Source organism: Lactuca sativa, chromosome 3, assembly GCF_002870075.4.
Source record: "Lactuca sativa cultivar Salinas chromosome 3, Lsat_Salinas_v11, whole genome shotgun sequence".
In the NCBI taxonomy this organism is placed as follows: Eukaryota; Viridiplantae; Streptophyta; class Magnoliopsida; order Asterales; family Asteraceae; genus Lactuca; species Lactuca sativa.
In genome coordinates this window covers 249931010-249948640 of record NC_056625.2, presented here as the reverse complement: position 1 = coordinate 249948640, position 17631 = coordinate 249931010, and the positions used below count along the sequence as shown (strand labels likewise).

General features: G+C 31.3%; 2 protein-coding genes and 1 long non-coding RNA gene across 3 annotated transcripts; 1 reads left to right on the top strand and 2 right to left on the bottom strand.

Moving 5' to 3' along the window:
• Nucleotides 1-1069: 1069 nt before the first annotated feature.
• LOC111907806 (protein IQ-DOMAIN 5) lies at nt 1070-5291 on the bottom strand. The gene is made up of 7 exons (XM_023903614.3): nt 5000-5291; nt 4260-4364; nt 3128-3355; nt 2750-2965; nt 2073-2186; nt 1533-2001; nt 1070-1390 (listed from the first exon to the last, which is right to left on the bottom strand). Exons 2-7 carry the CDS (start codon nt 4341-4343, stop codon nt 1314-1316), a joined length of 1188 nt encoding a protein of 395 aa, XP_023759382.1. The 5' UTR covers nt 4344-4364; nt 5000-5291; the 3' UTR covers nt 1070-1313.
• A 135-nt stretch (nt 5292-5426) lies between these two features.
• Nucleotides 5427-7631, top strand: LOC122196938 (uncharacterized). The gene is made up of 2 exons (XR_006189583.2): nt 5427-5566; nt 6601-7631. It is a non-coding gene; the product is annotated as an uncharacterized LOC122196938 (long non-coding RNA).
• A 3735-nt stretch (nt 7632-11366) lies between these two features.
• Nucleotides 11367-14814, bottom strand: LOC111907808 (outer envelope protein 61). Its single transcript, XM_023903615.2, has 11 exons — nt 14525-14814; nt 13971-14201; nt 13829-13885; nt 13608-13736; nt 13430-13507; nt 13262-13332; nt 13076-13125; nt 12708-12870; nt 12106-12577; nt 11886-12029; nt 11367-11773 (listed from the first exon to the last, which is right to left on the bottom strand). Exons 1-11 carry the CDS (start codon nt 14618-14620, stop codon nt 11627-11629), a joined length of 1638 nt encoding a protein of 545 aa, XP_023759383.1. The 5' UTR covers nt 14621-14814; the 3' UTR covers nt 11367-11626.
• Nucleotides 14815-17631: the final 2817 nt, after the last annotated feature.

Sequence of the window (17631 nt, the reverse complement as noted above, 5' to 3'; positions counted from 1 at the left end):
GAGTAATAGGTCTCTCTGCGAAGTAGCAAGAACAATGCTTACATATGCGAATCTTCCACAGTATCTTTGGGCTGAAGCAGTTTCGACGGCTTGTTTTACTATAAATAGATCTTTCGTTCATCGTTGTTTGAACATTACCCCATATGAAATCATTAACGATAGGAAACCAAATGTCAAATTTATCCATGTTTTTTGTTGCAGATATTTTATTATGAATCTGAAAGATAATCTTTCAAAGTTTCAGTCCAAGGCTGACAAAGGGATATTTTTCGATGGTTTTTTTCCAACATGGAATTTATAGTTTTTAGATTAATTTAGACTATAATTTTGATGTTTTTGATGTTATATTCAGTGAATTACAATCCTTTAAAATTGGGATATAAAAGCTGAAATATTTCAGCTTTTCATATATTACTTTTATTAAATAATAACAACATTTCCATTGTATTTATATTGAGATTGCACAAGCTTTAAACATATTAGATTTAGACAACAATGATAAATGGGAAGAGGCTAGTGGAAGATTAGTTAGGCATGAAATATGATAAAGTCGTTAACTTATTTGATTCAAAGTTCAAACAAATGGTATAAACAATCAAAGTTTGACCAGTCCAACGGATACAAGAAACGAAAACGTATTCATTTTTACAAGTTGTGTCGTATCAAACCCAACAATATATTCGTTTTAACAAGTTATGTCAAACCCAAAAACACGATTTAATGATTTGTATTGTATGCATGTAAAGTTGTACTAGTCCAACCGTATCCAAGAACAGGAAAAACCATACTCGGACTCGATCTCGTCTGGTCCGGTCCACGGTCCACAATATTCTCCAAAATTGGTCCGGTCCGATCCAAGGTTGTCCCTTACAATTGTTTGATTCATGGTCTTTGTAACTTATGTTGTTGGGAAGAGGTCACTAAAACGCTCAAAGAAATGGAGGACGCAAGGATCTTCCTATATGTTAATGCAAAATAAACTCTCATCTCCCAGTTGTGACTAACATATGAAACAATTTAAACTAATAAAGTTAAATAACTTATTTGAATCAATAAAACACAAACATAATAAGATTTAAACATGAAGTATTTTGACATTGCACAACAAGATCTCTTCAACATACAATTCTCTTTCCACTCTGCATCACATTCTCAATACAACAAAACAATTATTGCTAGTTACAAAAACAATAACAATCAATAATTACAAATTAAACCCCATAACCTTTTCTCACTTCTCTGAGCCCCAAAACACAATCTCATACCAACTGAGCATTTATATACAAACATCTGCAATTTTCACCATTTTCAAATCAAGTGCTCAGTGTTTTTGCAGCAGATTTACCAGGTTGCCTGGACATTTGAGCCCCTGTACTTTTCCCGATTTTTCCTGTTCATATCAACAAAAATCAAGCTTGTAAGAAGATGCAATTTTGACTTTTCTTCAAGAACAAAAATTACTTAATAAACCATCTGAGTGAGACCAAATGACCATTTTGCCCTTGTATTCCAAAAAGAACAGATAGACTAACCGCTACTAGGCAGAGACCTTCGCTTCTTTCCCTGATTACCCGAAATTAAACATCTTTCTTTCGGATTGCTGTGGGATCTTGAGCTTGAGCTCCCTTCATTGACTGAATCAATAAGCAATAAGTTATCTACAATGGCAGGAGGTGGTTCTTGCATGCTTCTTGACTTAATAGGTGAAGAAGAACCAAAACCATTCAATTCAGATTGTCCCATTTTGTCATTTGTAAGATCTGATTGGATAGTTTTCTTTCCATTAGATTTCATTAACTGGTTCTTCATGTTGTGATCTTGATCTTGTTTTGAAGAACAATTCAAATTCTCCTGAATCTTGACTCCACTGATGTCAAGAAACCGATTCTCCCATGGACGAACAGCCATCCATCTTTCCAACCAGTTCCATCCCCAGTTTGTCTTATCCGGTTCAAATCCAGTTACAGCTGTTGCTTGCTGTTGTCTCGATCCTGCTTGCCACTGCATTATTCACAAGGTCATTTCAGTAATTTTACTCAAGAAAGAAATCATATCATTATTATTATATTTACCTGGTGAGCAAGAGCATATGCCATGGCTCTCTCACGTTTAGCAGCTGCCTCCTGTCTCTTTATTAACTTTGCTTGAATTTGTTCAACAGATCCAACACTATCACACCATCCTTCCTGTCAAAAACCAAAAACCATCAAAAGTTGGATCATATTAGTCCAATTATATTTGTGTTGTGTTTGACTTATTTACCAAAAAATGTGTTATCCAGGCATACAGCCAATGTATTGGGGAAAAAATCACTTTTAATTCTATGCCTCTATGTTTACACAAGACAAGACATGTGTAATGTGTCAATGGGACAAAAATTATGATTTTTTCACACCCAAAAAGCTCAAACAAGGTGGGACAAGGACTCACTCGCGATCTCTAGTATGTGCAAAAGACGTGAATGCCCTCATCCTCATCATAGAACATATCCCTTCAAAGCTTTCTATGACTATTTTCAATTATGATGATGAAAAGGGCATTCACGTCTTTTCAACACACGAGACATCAAGAACGGGTCCATGTTCCACCCTGGCGGGACAAAAAGTTGCAATTTTTGTCTCACTGACATCAGTCTGAGTGGCAATCCAAACGTACACCAGATGCAGTACAACCTGTTCTGTCTTGTCCTACGTATCTTTCCTATGTGGAGTCAAGATTAAAGTTGACTAAAAATTTTAAAAAAATTTACCTCTATTTCTCGAACATGAGCCTCGTGTTGAAGCTGTTGTTCTGATTGGCCTTCTTCCAATGCAATGCGAACACGTCTGGCTCTAACACGAGCCTGGACTCTGACTAAAGCTTGCATACATCGAAGAGTTATTGCAGCTTGTTTTCTCACTGCATGCCCTCTCACAAGAGCCTGTAGCCTCACCAATCCTTTTAAAGCTCGTAGGGCCCGCCTAGCCTAAACATATACATATATTATTATTATTATTATTATTATTATAACAAAATATACTTTAAGGTTGAAGTAACCAAATATAACTCCAACAAGGTTGATGCATGATGGAAGTATTTTACTATTAATTATGAGTAGATAAATGGATAGAGGTTTATTATTTAGTACCAAAATTCCTCGAAATGCGGTTTGGATTCGTATAGCTGCCCACTCTTGTCTAGTTTGGGATTTGGTTTGAGATGAATTTTGTATTTGAAGTGAAGTGGATGGAGAGTTATCAATAACATCTTGAAGCAATTCAGCAGGATTCTGGTGGAATTTGTTCTGAAAAATGTTGTTATTGATCTCTATTGAATTCTTTCTCCTGTGCCCAAACTTCCCGAAATTTGTTGTTCTCTGAAACAGTTTTTTAAAGGTATAAGATATAGAGAATAAGGTTTAATTATGAAAGTAAATGAATAAAAAAAAACATCATTTTCTATGGATGTGTGATGATGAGACCACTACAAAATGGAAGCAAATTTGTGAAAATTTGAAATTGGCCTTGACTTTCTCTATTAAGTCATTTTGTTTGTATTAATGGAATAGAACATTATGTTAGATTATTATGTTTTGTTGGACTGTATAAATGGAATGGGTTTTCATATGGTCTTTTTACATTATATGTAGATAAATTATATAGTTTTATCTCTATTGTATAGGTTATTTGATAAAGAAATTGAATATTTTGTTTATTCAAAAATAGAGATATTAAACATGATAAAACCTTAGATAAGCTTATAATAAACTATATATTTTCTAGTTATATATGAAAAAAAAAAAAAAAAAAAAAAAAAAAAAAAAAAAAAAAACAATTTGATTAAAGTTTTCTCTGGAGATTTTCGTTATTGAAGAAGACTACATAAATAAAAATGGGTTGCATTGTAATATTTCATTCAATTCCATGATGGAATGGAAAGAAACAAACACCCTATTAGCTATGGAATGCAAATCAAACACAAGGAAGGAACTCCATTCCTTTAGTAATTGATCATTCCATTCCATTAGACTTTTCAAGGTACAATGTCCTAATAAGAAAAAATCCCAAAAGTACAATGCTATAATTGGGTAGATTTTTCAAAGTTAACGCCTTAATAAAAACAATTAAAGAATAATGATGTAATAATGTAATAAAAAGAAATGGAAGTATTATGTTATAATACACTAAAATTAATAGTATGTTGCTATTTCTTGCATTTAGTCCCAAAAAATGTTTGCATAAAATTATTTATACAGAGAAGGCAAACAAAAGGGTACCAACATTTTCATCCTTTTCAGAGGATTGTGACTTTTGTGGTTTCTTGATACTAAGAAGTGATTTAATCCACTTTCCAGAAACACCCATCTTTGTAATCTCTATTCAATCCTGTCATCCAAAATTTTACAAAAGTTAATTAAAAGTGAAAAGGTTATAACGTAAAATGGAATCCAAAACTTCAAATGTAAATAAAAGGTGTTACGATGATCAAAATATATAATAATCATCATATCAAATTATGTGCTAAATAAAAACTATAAAACCATATTTTGATTCCCTTCTATTACAAGATTATATTTAGAAATAAATATTTAATTATAGCAAACGTCATCCAAAGCATTTTTCACTTTGGTAGATTTTTCAAAGAAAAATGCTTTAATAAGAAAACAAGCTTCAAACTAGATATTATAATGATATAATAGAAAGAAATGGAAGTGGTATGCTATAATACAAATATAAATTAAAGTTTTTTTTCTTGATCTTATCCATTACTTCTGAAAGTAATAATAATTTGCTAAAACACTCAAACAACATCAATCAAAACTTCAACATCAGATAGTCACTCTCAAACTGTTGATCACGCAGAAAACTTCAACACCATCAATCAAAACTTCAACATCACACAGAATTAAACTTCGCAATTCGCTACCATAAAAAAAGAATAAACTTTCCTGCAATCAAAACCGAAAAATGGAAACGAAGGTAATGTAATTAATTGCCACAAGAAATCGTCAGAAACGTACCGACTGAAATCCCTCCCATGAACTCATATGAGTCGGAGAAAGTAAAGTCGAATTCTGATAGGCGCAATGAAGATCGCGAGATAAGGTGTAGAAAGATCTTTGAGGTAAAGCGTCTGAGCAGGATGAAATTACGAGAATTTACAGTTGGGCGAAGGGGTTTTCAACTGGTTATTGGTAGTCGACTAGGGCTAGATTCGGAGTGTGTTTACTGCGGCTGGGACACGATTAAATCAAGAAAAGGAAGGGAGAGAATGAAGACCTAATGGGAATCACATGCATCACACACATGGAGACAAAAAAGAAGCATTCACACATTGTGTACATAAATATGGATTTCGTTTTACAAGATTTTGTCCCTATAAATATGGAGGTGTCCTCTCAAATCTCAATCACAAACTCGATTATATTATAAAATTGTCTATTTGTACTCTCAAATCGAGTTTAATCTATTAGATTGGACTGTTGCACTTTTGGTCCTTGTTTGGTAGTTTTGTTGCAAGTTTGGTTCTTGCCTCTAAAAGCCTTAGAAGGATTCCGTTAACTCAATGCATATATTACGGCAAAATGGTAAATTTCTCTCCCTCCATTCCTCATTTGCACCAACTCATGAACAAGTCCCACATATATTTTACCAAAAAACATGAAACATGTTTAAATTGTTACTAAAAGATAGAAACAATCTCACCTACGATTGTCCAAAACCTAGTTCATATACAGATTTGCTCTGAAAACAAAATTTAGATGTGGCATATGTAATTTGCTTCATGCAACCTTAATGGTTGATGAAACTCAAACACCTCTCGTATAGACTTTGATGAAGTAGCAAATTTTAATTAGGTTTCAAAAGTATAATATCATCATTTAAAGTGGAAGTTCCATATTTTATTTACCTTCAAAATAAATAATATTTGTTTAACCATATGAGGGGTTATCATATCAAAATCAAAGATAGTGTTAACAAGAATTGTATATGCTATTTCTAAGCCACAAGTCTTTGTTCTTCTATTTATTCACTCGTCTATAGCATGTAATGGAACGTTACTTTTTTTCCATACCATAATATAGTGAATATGTACTAGGCTAGAAAGCCTAGTGAATAACATATGATCAACAAAATAACATCATGTCATATATATTAAAAAATTAAGGTCTCTTCAAAACCATTATTAAACATCCAAGTTCTCATCAAGATCATCTATAGTAAACAATTAAGTTCTCATAAAAATTATCTACTTTAAACATATATATCCTCATCGAGCTTGTCTATAATGAACAACTAAGTTCTTATTGAGATCATATCTATTAAACAATTAAGTTTTCATCAAATTCAAGGTCAATCAAGTCAAGTCAAAAAAAGGTTACATGCCTAGGTACCCATTTTGTTTGCATAGGATGTTACCCCAGAATCTCTTTTAAACACTTAGGGGATTTTAGAACACATACATAGAGTAACTGATACTTGCATTTTATTTATTTCTTTCATAGTTTATTTTACCATATTTCATTTATTTTTAGATAATCATCATGCATATTTTCTTTTTATTATTTATATTTATTTCATGTACTTTTGAGTTTTTTTTTAAGTAATTTCATATTTTTAGAAGACTCGATATGGTGCGGACTTGTTAGGGGTTGGTCCCAAGAGTTTTTGCGGGCTTGGGAGGCCTTAAAGAAAACTTGGAAACATCTTTATTTGGGCTAGTTGGGAGATGGAAGAAAGAAAGAGTTTAAGCTTAATCTAGAAAATATGGACTAGTTTTTGTGGATATTTGGACCAAAATTGGCATCTTAAAAGAGTTGTAAAAACAAAGAGAAAGAGTCAAGGAAGATCATGTTATAAATGACCTTTCCGTGCAAGTCAAAATTGTCCGACCACTTTTATGTGGCACGCATAAAATTTATAATATGGCTTAAGCAGCCCATGTAAGCTATTTAGGGAAATTTCTTTCTTTTCACTTTTAAAGCTTCTATATGGGGTATGGTTGGTGTCATCTTAAAGGGATCTCGTTTGGAACTTGGAGGAAGCTGGAAGAACAATCTTGAAGACATCTTTAGGGTTTTTGAACCCATATTTCTTCACATTTTGCGTTAAAATGGTTGATACAATTAATCCATTCTTTTCTTTCTTAGTAATGTTTGGCTAAGTTCTCATCTAGTTGATATTGGAAGTAATCGATGGATATTTAATTTGTGTTTAAGATTTTATGAAGTTGTGGTAATTTTCTATAAATGTAACTTTTACTTGAAGTTCTTATCTGGTTGATATTTGTGGTGGTGGCGATGGCGATGGTGGTAATGGTGGTGGTGGCGATGGTAGTGGCGGCTTAGGTGGTGACGTTGGTTGTGAGTGGTAGTAGCAATGGGTAGGAATAGTGATGGATGTGGTGGCGGTGGCGATAGGTGGCAGCGATGATTATGGGTGGTGACGGTGGTGGTGGTGGCGGCGATAGAGGTGGAAGTGGTGGTGGGGGTGGGGTGGCGATAATGGTAGGTGTTCCCATGAAAATTTTATGTTTAAGTGTGCTTAGGTAGGAGCAATTCCTATGATTGTGACCTCCTTGGAAGTTGTCATGTTTTTTTCAAAGCGAACAATATATCGATACATGGATGTTATAGTATACTTTCAAGATTACGTTATAGGATACACACACCATTTTTTTGAGCTATCCATAACACTTTCCTCTTATCCATAATGTTGGTCCCACAGGTTTCAATATCACTCTCAAACATTATAATGATTAAACGTGGGTTTATTTTGTCAAATAAATTAAAATAATAATATTAGGCCACATATATTTTACGAACACTATACTAATAAATTCAAAACTATTCACATTCTACCAAAAGTTATCTTAGACAAGATATTGTCCATTTTGACCACAATGTTGTGAACCTAGTTCACAACCTAGTAAAGGGAAGTAAGACTCAATATATACTTAAGGCTTTGTTTAAACTAGCTTAAAAACTAGTTTTTAGCTTATAAGTTATAATGAGTCATTCCATTTAAATGATTACTTAGAAATCTTTTGTGACATCAAGAGAGTACTTAATCAAGATAAGAACTCTAAGTTACATCAGAACAACAATTATATTCTCCAAAAATACTTAACTACATTTAAAATAAAGTTAAATAAAGAGAATATTATATTCATAAAATTCACACAAATTAAATTTAGTAGGATCCATTAACGAAGACCTTCCTGAAGCTAAGCATGAAAGGTTATGTTGGATAATTGCTGGTGGATATATCTAGATAGATTCTTGTCAATACTTCATTAACTTCCAACCTCCCAAGAGAATCAAAGACTTCAAATGTTGTAATCTTTTCTTTTTATGATTCTTTTAATATTTCATGTTCATGTAAAATGATCATTGGTTGGTTAAAATAATTTTAAGTTTATTCAAGATTAAAGCTTTCTTGGCGTATTTAGCGTTTTTAGAAACCGGTTTTTGAATAAAACCTAACACCATATGCGAGTATGCGACACTCAATTACTCGAAACAAAATATTAGAAAAATATGTGAAACTAATATTTACGAAAGTATATACAAAGCTCTTAAATAGTGAAACTCAAAATTACAATTCCAAAAAGATAGACACAACAAATTTGGTCTTCAACAAATATTGATAATAGAGATTAATTAATATCAGGTCATTGAGTTAATTCTTCTTACCATCATTATGATTTATAAACCGACCAAGAAAACAAATCAACTTAGGAATCAGTGAATAACATGTAATATCCATTACATGATATAGAGAGTTAGAGACCAAGCATTATTGAAGGGTGTAATCAAGTCTAAGGAGAAGTACACTTAGTTATCTGTTTCCAAATCAGTTTTCCATCTTTGTTTCGTTTTACTTTGCTTCTTAGTTTAAATGCAAATTCTCCTTTTTATTTTTTTGTCTTAGTATAATTGATAATCAAATATCTGAACCCGATCATATATGTTCTCTTACAATTTGACAACTCGATATTATAAAATCTATACAACTAAACGATTTGATGCACTTGCTCATTTGTGTAATGGTTCTTGACATTGGTGAAATCGACTTATAAATTTAAGACTTGATTTTACATACCATTATCAATAAGATATTTCATATTTCAAGTTAGCTTATAAGTTACTTTATTAAACTACGATAAGCTATTTTAATAGACCAAGCCTTAAATTACAATAAACTATCTCAATCTTGCAGATCATTAAATTACAATAAACTATTTCATTTTCCAAACAGGGCTTTAGACAAAAACTCATGCATATAATAAGCGTATCGTGATCCTAATAGTTATTTACGGCCACACTTACATACAATTCATAGTTGTGATACGTTTAAAGTCCAATTATCAGTCCAATTTTCAAACTTAGAGATCATAGGTAGCTTGAAATATTATTCAATTCAATACTTAATTCATGAAATTAATCAATACTTAATTCATAAAATTAAATCATGGAGTAGTATACCTGTATAGTTACTTTTTATTTATAGCTTCATTTATATTTATATTCCTATCTACTTATTTATTCCTTTATCAATTCTTTTTATAGTAGCTTTCTTTTATATGCCGCTCCTTTACTTCATTCACCCACGTATGATGTATCATTATTATTACTTACTAGTTGTAAGACCCGTATATTATACGGGTTGATTAAAAGAAAAAGTTAAATATGAACAATTAAATTGAAAGTTTATTTGAATTTGAAAATTATGAGAAAAAACATGCAAAAAATAAATAAATTAAACTTTTGTATTTAGTTTTCAAACTCGTGTATTAAAATGATCAACTATAACAAAATGTTAAACACAAAGCTTTAAACTGTAAATTTATTTGAAATTAAAATTGAAATTTAAAGTTTAAAATTTAAAATTAATAGTTATGGTAGGTTTAATTTATGAAAACTAAATTAATGATATATATTAAAAATGAAATAAATGACAAGTGGAATATATATATATATATATATATATATATATATATATATATATATATCTCAAAATTATGACAAAATGACATGTGGCCAATTAAATGAGAGAATGACACGTGATAAAATCATTCTTATTTATTATGGTAGATTAGGTCTTCAATGGAAGCAATCTTTCTAAAGTTAACACCTAGTTTTTGAGTTTTAACAAAAAAATAAAAACTACAAGAAATTTAAAAAAAGGAAAAGAAAGTAAAAAGAGAAAATAAGAGAAAAAATACAAGAAAATTGTATTTTGTGATCCAAGTTAGAAAAATATGAAAGAAAAATTAAACATTTTATTCTTTTCTCTTTAAATCCTTCCAAATTGGAAGTAAATTTAAGAGAAAATTTTTCTTTCATTTCATTTCACTTCCTTCATTTAATTAAACTCACGAACACCAATTTCTCTTACGTTGTTCAATTAAATGTACATGTGCAATTCAAAAAAAAAAAAAAAAAAATTAGCAATGCATTTTTGTTTGTTTTTTGTTATAGCATTTTTACTTTCGTTTGTTAGACTATCCCCATTGGGGGTTTATTGCGAACGCCTCATAGAAAAAAAATATATTAAAAAAATAAGAATGTGACAATCGTTTGTGATCTAGCTCGCACCCACAACCTTGCTTCCCTTAAATTGTAATGAAGTTTATAGTCACATGTGCAGTTACTTTTATATCAAAAATTAACTTTTGTTAATAAATAAACTTAATCTTTAATATAAAATATATTAAAATACCTAATTTATTTTTCTCAAAAAAATAATACTAATATTGATAAAATTCTATAAATATAAAATTTTAATATAAAATGGGTTGAATTGAGTTGCTAATGGGTGTAAATAATTAGATTGGGTTGAGTTGTATAGATTGAAGAGGTATATATTATTTTTATTAAAAAGTTAGATTGGATTGAATTGCTAACGAGGATAGTCTAATGTGTTATACTCCCAAATTATTTTCTAACTTAAGCTGTTAAGCATTGTATCTCAAAAAATTAGTTGATATACTAACCTGTAACTTGTGTTAAATTATGATTACATGAATGTCATGTCAGTCTCCACATGGATATTCATGTGTAATACATTATTGACGTGACATTTTATCAAACACTTTCAAGGTGGAACATTCCAAGGATGGTAGAGGTTTAAAAAGAGATGGATTTGGACAAATTAGCACCCCCTACTATGAAGGTTTTTGATTTTTCAAAATACAATGTTCTAAGAAGAAATACTATGAAAATGCAATGATGTAATAAGAATTAAAAGCACAATGCTATAATAAATAAATAAATAAATAAATAGAAAGTACATTGTTATTATACCTTGTATTTATCCCAATACAAATATAACAAAGAGGTGAACTTCACATCACATAACATATATTTAAGACAACAAAAGATATAGCTTAAGGTTCACATTAAATAGAATAAAGTTCACAAATAAAGTATACATCGAAATGTTTAAATCAATAAACTAAAACCACATGGAAAACATTATTTATAAGCACAATGTGTAGTTGTCACGTTGATGACCATTTATAAATATTTTCTTTTGAGACACAAACAAAATCCATCTTTTTTTATTGTTTTTTTTTCACTTAAAGAACACCTCTAGTTGTAAAAAGAAAAGAATGGTTTGATTTAGTGATATGAGTGTAGGGTTTAATGACCAATATACCCCAGCCAATTGAGGAGAATTGCAAGCAGAAGCATGATTAGAGCCATGGCTAACCCCTGTCTTCCTAGTAGCCAGTTTTTTGTACTTTTTGCACCTTCAACCCCTCTTTGTATTCTATTTGCCCATTTCATCTATTCCAATATCACCAACATTTGTTAATAGTTTGCAATAAATAAATTTGTTACTCCATTTATGGAAAAATTAAGAATTATGATAATGATCTAAGAATGAAATGAAGGTTACCATTTTATCAATGCTCTCTGGTGATAAAGATGACATTGCTTGTTGAGCTTTTTCTGCATCCTCACGTGACATTTTATATCCAAATTGTTCACTCATACTTGCCATCATATCTGGACTTATATTTTTCATCATTGATGACATCATCTACACATATTAAACCAAATTATAAATTCATAAACTTGGATTATTAATGCTTTCACAATGCAAGTTGAACAGATACCTCACGCATAGCTGGATTCTTCATTTGATCTTTTAATTGTTCCTGCATATCAAAGCTTGAACTCGGGAAGCTAGGTTGAGGGGTATTTCTGGAATTTGACACCCCTCTAGAAGTGCTACTCTCACCAATATCCTCATTAAATGTTGAAAAATCCCTTTCTTGACCTTCTGATTCTGTATTTGATCCATTTAATGCCATTTTGGACATTTTTTGGAGCTCTTCAGGTGGCATCATGTTCATCATATCAGTTGCTGTTTTGAGCATATCGGGTGTGACATTTGGGTTTAATGGACTATTTTGCCCCTGGAAGGAAGTAGCCATTTCAAGCATTCTTTGAAATTCTTCGGGTTGCATATTGCTGATTAAATTGGAAGCGGATTTGACCATATCAGGAGATATTCCTTCGATTTTTCCTCCACCCATGGATGCTAGGGTTTCTGGATCCGATTCAGACATGAAATTTTGGAATGATCTATCCAAGACATTTTATAAAAAAAAAAAAAAAAAAAAAAAAAAACATCAATGAGTGTTGTAATTTCAGAAATGAATGTGTTTTTATTTGTTTAAAGACTTTTTGAGATATAATTATAATGGATACAAACCTGATAGATTCTTTATCATCTTTAAGACTCTGTAAATACTCGGTATTGTTTGGAAAATTCATGTTATCATTAATTTCTTTTGTTTTCTGATTAGAAGACAAAGTTTCATGCATTTCAGATGATGGAGTTGGATCTTCATCTGTAATCTCCTCTATTTTTAAGCCTGTTGACATTCATAACAAGTTTTAGAAGAAAGAGAGAATATACTGTGTTTGGCATACATTGGACTAGGACTCAGATTGATGTCAATGGGACAAAAAATTGCAACTTTCTCAGCTCTTGATCTTTTGTGTGTGCAAAAGACAAAAATGCCCTTCCCATCCTTATCATAAAAAATAGCTATAAAAAGCTTGGCTAAATTAATGTACCCCTTGTTGCATCCTTGCCACCATGTTCAATTAATTTCTCCTTGGCATCCCTGTATAGCAGTGTATAAATTGTTTTGTAATTTCATGTCTTTTTTTTTTTCAAAGTACAATGATTTGTAATTTCATGGATCACATTAGTAAGTTGCAGATAAAAAGAATAGAGGAAATTAGGAAAAGATCATATACCTTAAAACATCTGCAATAGTTTCATCATCAGGAGAAAATTCAAGTGCTTTTGTCAAGTCTGATACTGCATTCTAATAAATTTCATGAATTCCATCAGATTAATACAAATATATATATCAACAGCTTAAGTAACACTAAAATATGGTCAAATATTAAAAGGTTACTCACTTCAAGTTTCCCTAAACTTTTATATGCTTGACCTCTCCTATAAAGAGCTTTAACATTTCTTGAATCTGTTGCCAATACCTGGAGAATTTCCAATATAGAAAAAGACAATATATTTTGATTCTTACACATGATAACAATGAATAACATAAGATTTGAAGTGAATTGTATTTTTCCATACCTCAATACCTTCTTTTATGCACTCATCATACTGATTAGTCTTTAAGTAACATGACATCAAATTAAGAGAGCAAGCCAAGAGAAGAGGTCCTCCTTTAGATGAAGGTGTGCTTTTCAGATTATTTTTTGCCTGGTTAACAAAAAAAATAAACATATATATGAAACAAAATTACAAATTTATAACAATAAGTCAATAAGAAAATGCAAAAAGATAAGACTTGCCCTTGAATAGTTCTCCAAGGCATCATTAAACTTTCCCTGACTGTGAAGCTCATTCCCCTACCAAAATGGAAATATAATCTCATGTTCATGATAGAAAATCATATAATATATAAAACTTTTTTCATAATCAAGTGTTGGTTACCTTTTGTTTCAGCATTTGGGCTGCATTTAACTGATAATTTATCTGTGCATCTACTTGGGAACGCATAGAAGCAAACTCCTGAGGTGTTGCATTTGCCATTTTGGCACCAATTTCAGCCATCTCATCTGGCTGAGTAGACTTCAACTGTTCTGCAGCACGCCTCAAGTCTTCTGGCTTCATATTTTTCATGCTCTCTGACGCCATTTTCATCAACTCGGGATTAGACATCATCTGTAGTTTCATACAACACCATGTAAATGTTAAAAAAGGGGTTAGATGTAAGAAATAGCAGTTTACCTTCATTTATGTAACATACGAACCCTATCGCTTACACCTTCAGGAATACTGATTTACAATATATGCATATTACCGATGTATATCAACATAAATTTATGGGTCCTGATTTCCACTTGTTATGTAAGGAACCCAAGTGAAGTTTTACAAAGCAATGGGAAGCAATCACATGAATTCACAGCGTATTTCTGTTTTTTTCCCTCAAAATCGCTTAAACTATATGTTTTTTCTCGATTGAACTTTAAATTATAGTAATTAACCTGTTGCTGGATCCTGGATAACTCTGCGGGTGACATACGACTCATCTGTTCTTGAGCAAGTCTGATCATCTCCGGATCCATCATCCCAGGAAACATTCTTGGTGAATTATTATATATTTCGCCAAAATATATAAAGAATCAATAATAATGATAGAAGCAAAATTGAACGCGTGCGATTACGTGATTTATTTCGAACTGGAAGAGGAAATCGAAGGGTTCGAGTCAGAAGAACACAATTTCAGAATCTGGAGTGAATTGGGTTGTTATTATTAGGTCTGGAGTTCGTATGTTACTTTTATATGTTTCATTGTTTAATGATAGTTGGCATTTGGCAACCAGAAAAAGATAGAAATTAAAATCACATTCCACCTGTACAAATTCAAAAATAAATAAATAAATAAGGGAGTTATTATATATGTATTAAACTAGTTGTGAGATCCGTATGTTATACGGGTTGGATAGAAAAAAAAAATTAAATATGAAGGTTTAAACAAAAATTTATTTAAATTTGAAATTTAAAATTTAAAATTTGAATTTAAAAGGAAACATATTCAATAGTATATGAGTTGTAATATTGTAATTTAATGGTTATTTTCAATTAAGGTAATTATTAATTGAGATATAAATATGATGTGTTAATTAAGAAAAGACAAACAATGAGAAAATGACACGTGGAAATACATGTATTCAAAAATACCAAAAAATGACATGTGTCCAAGTTAATGAGAGAGTGACATGTGGCAAAATTATTTTCATTTATTAGGGAGGATACCAACTTGGAGCATATGAGTGATTTACACTGTTAATTTGTTTTTTTCTTTTTTCTAAAACCCAAATTACTAAATTTTTATTATATTATTATTATATTTATAGTTATTAAAGTTTTTTATACAAAACGCAAATAAAGTTCTATTTGGAAATACTAAATAGTTTTTATCCTTTATAATAGCAACTTGGAGCATATGAGTGATTTACACTGTTAAGCATGACTCGTATTATAGCAAACCCTTTACATTTATATTTTCTATCCTGAAATAATTTATAAATAGTTTTTATCTTTTATAATTTTAAACTTAAATTATTGATAATTTTAAGTTATAATTTTGACTTCTTACTATATTTTAAAGTTACATTTTTTATCTTTTACATAATTATTTTTATAGTTTTCATTTTTATTAATATTATTTTTTATATATTTTCAAACTTCAAATCATCCGTACATAATTTTTATGCTTCGAAACCTTATTTTATACTTTTATAATTCATTTTGTAAAAAAGTTTTTCGCTACAATGCGCATAAATTTCTACCAAAAGTCTTATCCATATCGAGATGCGTTTTTCAACATATTGGGCTTCCGCAGCATCGTGCGGACGGTCTAAACCTAGTATTTATTAATTAGCAAGGAATATGCCGTGTTTATTATAATTTTTTTTTTCAGATAAAAAATTGTTAAATTTATAACTTTCCCCTTATATAATACAAGATGCAAAATAAACATTCAAAATCAAAGATTGTTAAATTCATTCATAGTTGTAACATCTCAAGTTTCAAGAAAAAAAATCTTTTAAAACCATAAGTAAGCATCCATTTCTCAAAAGATAGAAGTAATGATTGTTTAAAACTACAAAACCAATTCATGAAAATCAATGTATCAAACTCATCATATACAACGAAAGTCTGTAAATCATTAATGATTATGATGCACGTGTCGTACAGTTAAAGTCAAGTCCTTCCCACGATCAGCAGAACCATTTAAAAAATTAATCCACAATTGTAATTATAAAGCTTATTAAGTTCCTCAAAATATCATATATCACATCACATATACATTCCATACATACAATGCTCATATTCAACATCTTAGTGGGCCTATAGGCTCATAACTTTATCATCAAATACATGTCAAACTTCCAGTCAGCTCATGGTCAACACCTCAATGGGCTTATAGGCACAAGGCCCTCATCCCAAAGACCTTCTAGTCATCCTCTTATTGGGCTTGAAGGCTTACAGCCAACTTCCCCTAGGATCAATACACTTGTGCATTCGAATGAATCAACAACATGAGCCACAGAAATAACAATCAAAGGTCAAACCTCATTCTACAGTTTAGATCCCTTGAAGTTTGACTAAAAGTCAAATAGGTCAAAAAGCCAACGGTCATTAGGTCAAAAAGCCAACGGTTATTTGGTCAAAAAGCAACAGTTAATGTGTCATAACCCATCTACACGACGTGGCGCGATCATGCCATGGCAAAAAAAAAATCATACAACCCAATTGAAACTCACATCACACTTCCTAGAGCATATTCAAAATTTTGAGTTAAGCACTTAATCTATTCAGATCAAGGTGTAACACCCGTGTTCCAGAGTAGTTTAGCTTTATATTTATCAGGGGTTAAAGTTGGAGTTCTGGGGGGGGGGGGGGGAAACTATGTGCCACGATGTGGCACAAGGATGCCCACGACATGGCACCGAATAAAAGACGTGCGTTTTATTGAACCGTCACAGCGTGGCATTAGGCCGCCACCACGTGGCAACTGTCCTGGCCCAAGCTCATAATACTTTTAGGGTTTCTTTCGTATTTAAACCTTTATATCTTGAACCTAGGGTTCCTTTTCAGCCTCCATCATCCCTCAAGCTTCAAAAACCCTAACCTCACTGTTGTAAAAATCCCGACTAGGTCCCGATTAATCCCTAGGCGCTACTTGACCGATTAGAGGGCGTCTAACGATTAATCCATGCATACATAATGGGTGAAACATTATAAAAGGATGAAATTTTAACATTTTGAAGAAGTTTTATTTCAATGGAAGCAATCTGAGGCATAATTAGTGTTGTATTAATCATGTTAACTTATTTTGTTATCATATTAGTGGTATTTACGAACTTTGATATGATATTGGTGATATCTAATTTTTTTTAATTCCACAAATTAGCAATTAATGGTCCCCAATTAATCCTCCGACAAATCTCCGCATAGTCGATTAATCCCTTGACCCCAATCCACTGACTAGCTAACGTCGAGCGTTTTTTACAACCTTGACTAACCTTAATCCTTTATTGTGAGTTGTGAGTCCATTTTGGTGATTTTGATTGCTTTCAAATGA